This window comes from Aphis gossypii, chromosome 2 (genome assembly GCF_020184175.1).
Source record: "Aphis gossypii isolate Hap1 chromosome 2, ASM2018417v2, whole genome shotgun sequence".
NCBI lineage: Eukaryota > Metazoa > Arthropoda > Insecta > Hemiptera > Aphididae > Aphis > Aphis gossypii.
This window is the reverse complement of record NC_065531.1, coordinates 74,529,387-74,540,447: the sequence shown is the minus strand read 5'-3', so window position 1 is coordinate 74,540,447 and position 11,061 is coordinate 74,529,387. Positions and strand designations below refer to the sequence as shown.

The window sequence follows — 11,061 nt, the reverse complement described above, 5'->3', positions numbered from 1 at the left end:
ACCAATAATGCAGAATGGAAAACCCTCCATTTATTAGATAAAATACCAAACGTACACTCTATATTTTGTCTTGCCCTTGATAGCCGGTAATTAAATATACGCCGTTCATTATTTAGGCTTCTTCCGGGGAAAGGGCGTAAAAGGTTAGTATTAAGAGCAAACGCTTCGTCAGCTACTAATACGTAGGGTTGAGGAGTACCACCATCATCTTCTGGTAAACATCGAGGTTCGGGAAAATTAACTTTATTAGCATATAATTTTTTCCCAAATGACGATTTCTTAAAAATATTACAATCACTTTCCTTCCCATATGACCCAACATCTATAATTGTGAAGCAATAGTTTGCATCACAAATGGCCATGAGTATTATGGAGAAAAAATGTTTGTAATTGTAATATAAAGTACCACTTCTAGGGGGGCATTCTAGCCGAATGTGTTTCCCGTCTACGGCCCATACACAGTTCGGAAATTGAGTTTTACTATAAAACGCCTCTGATATATCTAACCAATCTTGCGTTGTCGGCACTACCATTTCTTTGGACTGAAGAATTGTCCACAATACTTCACATGTCTCTCGTATAATTTTTCCAATGGTTGACACGCCCATTAGAAAATCAAAATGGAGAGCAGAAAAATTAGTTCCAGTTGCCAAATACCTGAATAATTAAATATGTATTACATTATATAAGTGTCTAATTAATATTTTAATGAACAATGTATTATATTATTATAATGGTATTTGATTTTTAATGCTATACAGTCAAACCTTTTACATCTTATCATTTTTCAGCCGTTTTATGTATATTATGAAATAATAATTATTTACTACATGTAAAATTGAATTTGCATATTTATATTACAGTAGCTAGGGTAACGGGAATTTTTACGCAAAACCAGTTTTCGTCAAAATCGAATTTTTTATTTTGCTATAACTCAAAAACTAATCGATTTAAATACTTGAAATTTTCACCAAATGTTTATATTAGCGTTCTCCATACACAGTTAAATTTTCAAAGAATTTTGACTTTTTTTGAGTTATTTATAGACCACTGAAATTTTCGATTTTTTTGAGAAATTTTTTTTAAAGTGTCGATAAAAAATTTTTGGATGACCAAAAAGTTTTGAAAATTTAATACAAGATTCCTTACGAGTTGTTTTTATTGTAGCTAAAAAAAATTAAAAAACGTTAGTCACAATTTTTTTTTATAAGAGTTTATAGTTCAAATTTTTACGAAATCTGTCGAAAACGCGAAAATGTGCAAGTAATTTTGAAGTTGAAAAATCATAAAATTTTTTTCTTTTATAACTAAGTTTTGAAAATTTGGTACAAGGTTCTCCATACATTTTTCTTCAAATATCTGTAAAAAAAACTCTACCGGATTCAGACAAAAAATTTTTATGAGTGTTTGAAATTTAAATTTTTACAAAACCGCGCTAAATAACGATTTATCCCCAAACGATATTAAATATTTGTTATTATTCAAAAAGTATAAGTCGTAGATACTTGAAAATTTTACCAGTTATTAAGATTAGCGTTTTCTTTACGTGATTTAATTTTCAAAATATTTTGACTTTTTTTGAGCTATTTATAGACAACTGAAATTTTCAATTTTTCTGAAAATTGTTTTTTTATGTGTCGATAAAATCTTTTTGGCCCTATCAAAATACTTGAAAATTTAATGCAAAGTTCCTCATAAGTTATTATTATAGTGATTAAAAAATTCTAAGAATACGTAGGCACAATTTTTTTCTATTAGCATTTGAAGCTCAAATATTGACAAAAATTCGCCAAAACCATGAATATTTGCAAATTATTTTGTAGGTATATTTCATAAAAATTTTTGTATAAGAAGCTAAGAGTTGAAAATTTAATACAAGGTTTTTCATAAGTTTAACTTACAATTATTATAAAAGAACTTAAATTTTGTTGTATTCAGGCCATTAAAACATAATACATAAACCACCTTTTTCACCAACCACTAGAAATTATATCCTAGGCTGACAAATCATCTTCGTTCAGAATCGTTTTTCGTATACAATGATAACTATCATTGGATTCAAATTTAACACTCCTATAATATATAATAATGATCCATACGGCACTTAATGTACAGCAGAGCGGTACCCACTTACCCGCTTTTTTTTATTAATTTAATTAAAGATATAAATAGTTTGAGGGTTGATGGATAAAAGTTAATTTAGTATGCTTTGAACATTTTTTAAATATTTTTATTTATATTATTTTTATAGTAGCAGAGTTACAAAAAAAATGGAAGTCAATAAGGGATAGTTTTCGTCGTAAATGCGTTACCAAATCTGGGCAAGCAGCAACAAAATCTACACCATACATATACGCAAATATATTAGAATTTTTAAGACCGACTATGCAAAATCGAAGGTAAGTAAACCCGGTTAAAATAAATAAATATTATAAAATATATAACAAGGCTGATGAACTTTTTCGGGTCATGTGTTAGGTATTAGGGCTATTATTATTATTATTAGGTATTATTATTAGGGCCGTTATTTTATAAGAAAGTGTATTTTTTTTTTTTTTGGTGATTGTGAAACTAACTAAATTATAAATTATATACAATTATTATATTTTAAAGCACTGAAAGTAATGTACAACCAAGTGAAGACGAGGCATCTGAAGTTGAGGAGACTGAAGATACGGATTTGGTTGTCGGAAAAAATATTAGTGTGGAGGAGATTATGGAAAATGCTGATGTAGAGGAGCGACGACAGTCACATAAAAAATTTAAAAAAAATCCAAAAACCGAAAATTTTGGTTCATCGTTATTGAAAATATTGGAAAACCGACAAACAATACCAGAAGACCCGGAAAAATCTTTTTTGATGTCATTACTCCCTCAAATTAGAACTTTAGACGAAGAACAAAAAACACAGTTATATATTGAATTTTTAAATGCCATACAACGAGTAAAAAACTCTTATGTAACCCCTACTTATCCTACTTATAATGCACCAAATAATCAACCTTACTCCCAATTTTTTCCTCAACAACATTACGCCACAAATAATCATCCTCAAAGTATATCTTCATCCATTTCTTATCAAAGACCACTCTCACACATGTCACAATTTAATATTTCTCCTCATCAGTATACTTCCCAAAATTCACCTAAAAATATAAGCTCTACTATTACTTCTCCGCCAATTGTAAATGACGAATCTAGCAATTTTTCACAACCATCACCTTCTGAAATGTATTCTGCTCAAAAACAAAATTATTATAATTCTTGAAAGTAAAATGTATCTATTTAAAATTAAAGTTGATAAATCAAAAAATTAAAAAATACTTATGTCTACATTCTTTATTTTTATTTAAAAATTGTCTACCTTAATGTTACGGTCAATCGTTCTTCCGGTGAAATTGGCACACGCAAACCAGTATGCTGTTTTGATAATTTAGGTCCTATCAGCGATATCTTAAAAAAATTATTTAATTGTTATTACATTTTGTTAAGTTGGTATAAAAAACTTCAATAAATTATTAATCAAGGAATATTTAGTTTTTAGTAAGTGTTGTACCATCATACATCACATTTAATATTAAATATTATATTATATATCATAATAAGTGAAACTATTTAATATACTGTGTGTCTGTATACATTTTGAACAAATATTATAATAACACGAGGTATTCAAAAGTGGTAAGTAAATAGTAGTATTAATAATAAGTAATGAATAGTAATGAGCTGGGCTAGGATTTATTTGCAACAGCATGTTTTTTTTTGCGACTTCTGGTTATCGATTTTGTCAGTAATCTCCACGAATTACCTTGTAGTGTGCCAGGTGCGAGCAACAGTAGAAATGTAGTATGAAGTAGATTAGTTTCAAAAATGAAGACTGATGAAATATTTCTAAGTGTTTTATTTCAACAAATGTTTTTGCATATTTTGATTATAATAATGCGAAAAATGCATGTTTTATAGAATATTTCGTAATTAATATTTATAATTTAATATTAATATTTCGTATTTAATTCAAGCCCTGCTGATTAAAGTATAATTTTATTTTTTAATTATATTATATTAAGACAGATAAATTGTTTTTGTAACTATATTTTTGTGTATATATTTTTTATTGCAAACAAATCCTAGCCCTGGGCCAATGAGTAATGACTAATGACATAAGATTATAAAACATTAATTAATTTAAAAAAATATTTATATTTAAAAACGAATAATGATATATTTCTACTTACCAACTCATCAAACGATGTTATCGACATACGGTAATATTTAAAAAATTCTTCTGGGTAACTGCGTAGAGTCATAAATGTTACCTGAAACTGACCATTTTCTGGCCTTTTTAGATTGAGAGGATGGACCCAATGTCGTCTTTTACCTTTATATTTTTCCTTCTTTTTAAGTTCGTGTTCCTCGTATAGTGCGAAAATAACACACGCAGCTTCAATATCATTTAATATTTCCATGTTTAAAAAATAAATGAAACTTGAAAAATAAATTACAACGGAAAGTGTGTTGTAAACGTGGTCATGTACGATGAACAGTAACAACAAGACTGGTACATCACAAAGTACAAATAACAGGCGCGCTTTTAATTTGCGAGTTTTGGCGCCCTTTTTATCTTTGAGAAACGCGCCTAATGTGTAAGCAAAGCGCGTTCGCGTTTTTAAATCGCGACGTTCGAAACGCGCGGAGACGCGCGTTCGAAACGCCTAGTGTGCAATCCCCTTAAGAATTGATTTCAATATTATAGTAAAAGAATAAGATTAATTAATTTTATCAATTTTAATAATTTTATTAAATGTCATAATTTATACTACCAATAAAAAATTTTTACATAATAATATATTTGCATTTTTATTTTTTACTGTTTTTTACAATCTTCCGTTTTGGATCCGATGAACATCGATTTAAAATTGTGCGAATAAGTTCATTTATTTTGATCGATATTTCGTTATCAGCAGGATAGTTATTGCTAGTATACAACTTCACACTAGCTTCAGAATGTTTCCATCTATTATAAAAAATCATTATTTAATAATATTCGTAATATGTTTTATTATTTAATCATGTTATAGTTAAATATCAACGATAAAATCCTCAATCTTATTATTTTAATTAGAATTTAATAATTTATTTGTGTTGAATAATAATAGGTAACGGTCAAATTAAAAAAATAATCTGGTGATCAATAAATGATTGTATCGCTGTTGTTTAACTATAGTTCATCATTTAATCATTGGTTTTTTTTATTATGGTTTTTACCTTTCAAGTGACGGAATGTCCTTTATAACACTAGTTTTATAATGTTGGATGACGTAGTAGTCATCGCATTTTGGCGCTACTGGACACCGAATCGTATACGTGTAATTTCCTTCCGTCAATGTTATTGAGTTAGAAACGTTATCTTCAATATTTCCTTTCGAAATTACACTAGCTAAGGCATCCTTGTACGTCTTTATTGATTCTGTTCGCTGCTATACATTCATATATATTTATATTAAAAATGAATGTGTGGTGTGTGTGTGTGTGTAATATTTAAAAAAATAATACAATACAAATTATTACCTTTCCAGCCTTAGACATTTTAACTTTTGGTTCAGTATCATTTTTTCTTTTTTTATTCTGCATTTTTACCGGTTTTAAAGAAGATGATAGTGTTGATAGCATACTACTTTCATTCTATTATTTAATAATAATATATTAATATCATACACACACATACATAAACAAATAGGTATAGGTACTTTCATCATCATTTGAAGAGCTTTCGCCTGCAGATACATTAGTATAGTACGACATATTATTTATACATATTAATTGTGGATACTCATAGAGTGATTTCCGATCTCTATATCCATCATTATATTCAGGAAAGACCACCTAAAATTCCCGTATATGTCTAATAAAATTTGTATTGTGAAAGTAGAGCAAAAGTAACATACCGAAAGTAGTGGTGTTTTTCGAATCAACCAACTATTAAAAACATTCGTACTGCTGTCATCTAATTCCATTTGATATAGAATTCTGCAAATATTTTTTGATAATGTCTGCCGGTGACAATAATTTATAAAATCAACAAAATCTTCAGGATTTACTGCCGAAAATACCTTATTTTTGTGGTAGGCTGTCATTTCCTTTATTACAAGCCCTGTAAGTTTCCGGTGAGTTATCATTGCAGTTAAAATTATCGTGATGTGTGTTTGTGTACTAATGATATAAAATAATAATATATAACAACAGTGGGGTTTATTTATATTTATTTATATAGCGAGAAGAATTTCTTAGAAACCAGAATCATATGTTCAAACAAAAAAACGTTGTACATATCGTAATTACAGTGGTTTCTTTTTTGAACATAAGTCTATTTACCCTTTAATTTTTACCTAAAATTTATGAACATAATTTTTTCTGATAGAAGATTATGTGATGAGTATTTGCATATAACATTTGTCATAAACCTACGATTTTTTTTCTTTTATATTTCTTCGAAATCTGATATGTTTTGACGAATCAAAATATCGAAAAATTCACCTCATTAATTCGGTTTTAGGATTGATGGAAGTATTCCAACAGTAAAATATCAATAAGAACACCATTATGAACAATTAAAAAAAAAAATCAGGTCGATAAATGCAATATTAAAGAAATTAGGATATCATATTATATTTTTGAAATACGTCCATGCTGATACGTTTATCTGCGAATACGTTATTTCTTAATTTCGCGGACCATATGTAGTAGAAAACCTATATTCCTCAACCAAACTCTATGAATTTATATATTTCTGATGGATAATTACATAACGAATCGTTTTATATACAAATCATAGCTTAGGTTCAAATATATTTACAGAAAATCACGTATTGAACATAATTTATAAATTAAGAAATAACGTATTCGCAGATAGACTGGAAATCTAGAAGTCATTTACCAGGCTTTGAACCTAAAAATTCTACTCTGGAAGCTTTATCGATTATAATTGGACAAAATAAATATCCTAATTCAAATCAAAAATCTCCAAAAAAGGTAATTTTTTTTTTTGTCATTTTATTATTTATTGTTTCTCCATCCTTTTTTATTTTTAATTGCAGCCACCAAATAAACACCGCAGGAAACGGATGCCACCAAGGGTGAATATATCATCAACAAGTGATGACAGTAGTGTGTCATCTAGCCCGTCATGGAACGTAAGCATTATTAAATTAAGTATACATTATATATAAATACATATTCTTAAATAAAATATTTTGAATGGCAGTTCAACAGACAAAGTCCAAGTTTGACACCAAGCGAACATTCACCATCAACAAGCAATAACAGTATTCCTGTAGGTTAGGGTTAGAGCTTTACCCGAGACCCATATTAAATTAATATAATTTCATAATGTAATTAATTTTTTTTGTTTTATTTGTAATTCTATCGCTAAGTTTGCTTTTGATTGACATTTATAATAAATAACTAACGCGAGCATCTCATGAAATTCAACTAAATATGAATTATGTTCTTCTGTTGAATGTACGTTCTTCATGGTGGAAATTAAAAAATAAGACCCCTTTTTTTATGTTATCAAGTTGTTGCATTTCAATCCTTCATATATTTAAGGGCATGATTCTTGTACTTCCTAACCAAGTAACGTTGATTTTGAATACTGTAATCATCAGATTCAATAGTTTTCAGTAACTCCACTCTATTATTATTATTAATTTGGGGCACAAATATGTTTATATGAGCAGTAGTTATTAATTTTTTTTCCTTTTTTGGTACTTAGCATTTTTGCACCAAATGCTTTATTTACTCATTGTTTTGCAAATAAATACTCATATACTTATATATAACAGTATTTTTTTTACACAAAGAAACTATTATGACAAGGGTATGATGTATATCAGTCCCAAAATTAAAGATAAACAGAAATATAAACATATAATTTATTTTAAATCATTAAAAATAATTCTATATTCTAACAATAAATCTAATACACTTTTTAGTTGTGTATAAACTGGATCAATACCTTTATTTATAGTCAAATCTCTTTTTTTTTTTTTTCTGTTTGAACCGACGACCGGGAGGGAACCGCTTTCGCATTACTTCCTCCCGGAAATAGTCAAATCTCTAAGCTGTCTGATAATAACTCTTTGAATGAGAAAACAATACCTGAAAATAAATTTTAAATCATTTTACAAATAACAATTATACGCAAAACATCAAATAATAAAAATGTTAAGAAGATGTTACAGTGACATTTGTTGTCTCCGTCTTACAAGCATGTAACATAGCAATTTCTACACTCAGCGGAATATATTTATCTTTAAATTATATTCACTATAATTTTTAAACTAACGGAGATAAAAGTGTTCTGCTGAACGTAAACTATGCTATGTTACGCACTTCTAAGACACAGACAACAAATGTCATTGTAATGACATGTGTAAATATTAACCTGATAGCTGTTTTTTTTTAAGTTTAATAATACCTACTATATCAAATTTGATATCAGATTTTATTGGCGTTTTAAATGAACCCGTCATGTCTACATATTCATGGTCTGATGTCGGTGAAGTCACTGGTTCAGGTATTTGCGGTTTTAAGTCTTGAAAATAATTTAATAAATGTAAAATTAATAGTTATATTTACTTGAAAAAAGAAAAATAATTAATATTAATAATCAATCAATTGTATAGGTATTACAGTATGGTCACTAAAAATTTTTCGTAGTGAAATTTTATTATCAATAATTATAGTACATCGTTAATCAAAATACCTTGTTTTTTATTTTCGAACGTCTCATGTATGATATCAAATAGCTTAACTGATATTTTTGTGTCATATGTTTCCACCCATAGTTGGCCATATCCTAATGGTGAATCATCTTTCAGGAAAATATAAAAAAATGTACCTTCAACACCGACACCTATTATACTAGGCATCTATATAAACACAAACCAATATAAATCTGTTAATAACTTAACTATAGCAAAAATATAAATGATTGTATATAAATACCATAATATCAATAGAATTTTGCTCCTTTTATTTAAATGGATAGTTAATTATGCTTATTTTTGTGTCACATATACATAGTCCAGTCATGCCAAGTAAGTTTTCATTTAATCCCAATTCTTTTTTTACTATAGAAATTTGACAAACATAATCTGCGACAATTTAATTAGAACATGATAATACACTACAAAAAAAAAAAATTGTATATAACTAATTACCAAAAGGTTCTTTGAGTGAAACATCAAGTCCAAAATTTTGTTCTGATGTTGGTGATTGTACTGGTAGAGCTTTTTGGGGTATTAGGTCTTGCAAAGAATTTAATAAATGAAAAATTATTAGAAAATATATTTAATTAAAAAAACCAAATAATTAATATTAATAATCAATAAAGTTTATAGTAAGTTTTATCCTTTTTTTTTTTTTAATTTCAAAACGTAATACATTTTCCTTGTATGCCTAAACTTCCGGTGGTCATAGCTCTCGACTAATCTGCTTTTTTCCCTTATTTGCTGGAAAGTTGAAAGATAAAATAGTACTTCAATACAAATAATTTGATCTGGTGTTTTCCCTGTACTTTTCAGTTATAGAATACAAGGCTCTTAGTTAAAGTACAGTCATTCATTAATTTTTTGTGTAGAGAATTTTTTTTAATTTTTACATAAATTGTAGAACATTAATTAAATTACCTTGCTTTTGAGTTTTATTATAGAACGTTTCGCGTATGATATCATGTAGCTTTAAAGATATTTTTGTGACATATGTTTCCATCCATAGTTGGCCATATCCTAATGGTGAATCATCTTTCAGGAAAATATAAAAAATTGTCTCGTCAACACCAACATCTGTAATACTTGATATCTATAACAATACAAACTAATTTAATTCTGTAATTAATAAGTTTGGAAGGCTATAACTTCCAAAATAATGGTTTTCGCACAAAATTTCAAACAGTTTCGAAATCAGCGTTGAAAAACACGTCTTTTTTAAAAAAAATTGAAATTCGTGAGGGGCGTGGTAAAGTGCATTTTAGCCCAAAAATATAAATGATTGTATATAAATACCATAATATCAATAGAATTTTGCTCCTCCGATTTAAATGGATAGTTAATTATGCTTATTTTTGTGTCACATATACGGAGTCCAGTCATGCCAAGTAAGTTTTTATTTAATCTCAATTCTTTTTTTAATATAGAAATTTGACAAACATAATCTGCAAAAATTTAATTTAATATATTGAAATAAATGAAAAATTATTGTATTAATTTATTATAAAATTACCTTTATATTGTTTCTTGACCTGACCTCGAACTGGTAGGCACTTTATAAACACATTCTGAAAATAAGAAACAAATTAATAGCTCTCTCAGATTAATCAAAAACTCTCTTAAATTGATAAAAAGTTATGCCCCATATATTTTATTGAATAATATATCAATTTAAATTTAAATTCTTGGTCAATAATATCATTGTAAATAATGTGTATAGTACACATTTTTTTGAAAAATAGGGGCTGGAAACAGTAACAGTAGGTGATCGGTAAGAACACCGGTTTGTTTTGTTAATAAGCTGCAGCAGCATATTGTGCCGAATTTTAAATATTTATAAAAAATAACTAAGTAGCACATTATATAAAAGGCCTTATTTATTAGTTCATAGTTGTAATAGTATATAGAAAACCAATTTTAAGACCAAGATAAATCTATAATTTGGAGGGATGAACAAATTCCAAGTGCTATATGATTTCCATACAGCAAAAATAAGTCACAAATAGATCGCTATACGCTATAGTAAGTAAAAAATTTAAATTTTATAACTGGCCTCCCCAGCCATGGAGGTCTGAACACGCCTATGATTGTAGTTTGTGTAGTTCGTTATTAGTAAAGTTATTACAATAATATAATACAGGTAGGTAATACATACAGCTATACGACTAATCCACTTCGGCATTTTCTCAAGTCTACAGCAGTCAGCAAACCAAGAATTTGTAATATTGTAATTCAATATTTATTGACATCACAGATATATACTAATACCATTGATTATAGAATCAATTATTTT

General features: G+C 27.8%; 4 protein-coding genes across 6 annotated transcripts; 1 reads left to right on the top strand and 3 right to left on the bottom strand.

The window, feature by feature from the left end:
- The first annotated feature begins 1,962 nt into the window (after positions 1–1,962).
- On the top strand, positions 1,963–3,315 carry LOC126550231 (uncharacterized). Its single transcript, XM_050201357.1, has 2 exons — positions 1,963–2,399; positions 2,614–3,315. Exons 1-2 carry the CDS (start codon positions 2,386–2,388, stop codon positions 3,266–3,268), a joined length of 669 nt encoding a protein of 222 aa, XP_050057314.1. The 5' UTR covers positions 1,963–2,385; the 3' UTR covers positions 3,269–3,315.
- LOC126550233 (uncharacterized) lies at positions 3,309–4,666 on the bottom strand. The gene is made up of 2 exons (XM_050201362.1): positions 4,236–4,666; positions 3,309–3,453 (listed from the first exon to the last, which is right to left on the bottom strand). The coding sequence occupies exons 1-2, from the start codon at positions 4,464–4,466 to the stop codon at positions 3,361–3,363; spliced, it is 324 nt and encodes a 107-aa protein (XP_050057319.1). The 5' UTR covers positions 4,467–4,666; the 3' UTR covers positions 3,309–3,360.
- Positions 4,667–4,770: 104 nt separating this feature from the next.
- LOC126550232 (uncharacterized) lies at positions 4,771–6,255 on the bottom strand. 3 transcript variants are annotated; one of them, XM_050201360.1, is made up of 6 exons: positions 6,111–6,251; positions 5,946–6,050; positions 5,748–5,883; positions 5,569–5,682; positions 5,266–5,477; positions 4,771–5,014 (listed from the first exon to the last, which is right to left on the bottom strand). In XM_050201360.1, the coding sequence occupies exons 3-6, from the start codon at positions 5,784–5,786 to the stop codon at positions 4,858–4,860; spliced, it is 522 nt and encodes a 173-aa protein (XP_050057317.1). In that variant the 5' UTR covers positions 5,787–5,883; positions 5,946–6,050; positions 6,111–6,251; the 3' UTR covers positions 4,771–4,857. The 3 variants fall into 3 exon arrangements, with proteins under 3 accessions (XP_050057317.1, XP_050057318.1, XP_050057316.1); XM_050201361.1 differs by having other exon boundaries at positions 5,266–5,474; positions 5,946–6,255; XM_050201359.1 differs by having other exon boundaries at positions 5,946–6,251.
- Positions 6,256–7,917: 1,662 nt separating this feature from the next.
- LOC114121155 (insulin receptor substrate 1-like) lies at positions 7,918–11,024 on the bottom strand. The gene is made up of 9 exons (XM_050201358.1): positions 10,924–11,024; positions 10,282–10,336; positions 10,065–10,213; positions 9,690–9,861; positions 9,222–9,308; positions 9,007–9,155; positions 8,765–8,930; positions 8,481–8,593; positions 7,918–8,157 (listed from the first exon to the last, which is right to left on the bottom strand). Exons 1-6 carry the CDS (start codon positions 10,948–10,950, stop codon positions 9,034–9,036), a joined length of 612 nt encoding a protein of 203 aa, XP_050057315.1. The 5' UTR covers positions 10,951–11,024; the 3' UTR covers positions 7,918–8,157; positions 8,481–8,593; positions 8,765–8,930; positions 9,007–9,033.
- Positions 11,025–11,061: the final 37 nt, after the last annotated feature.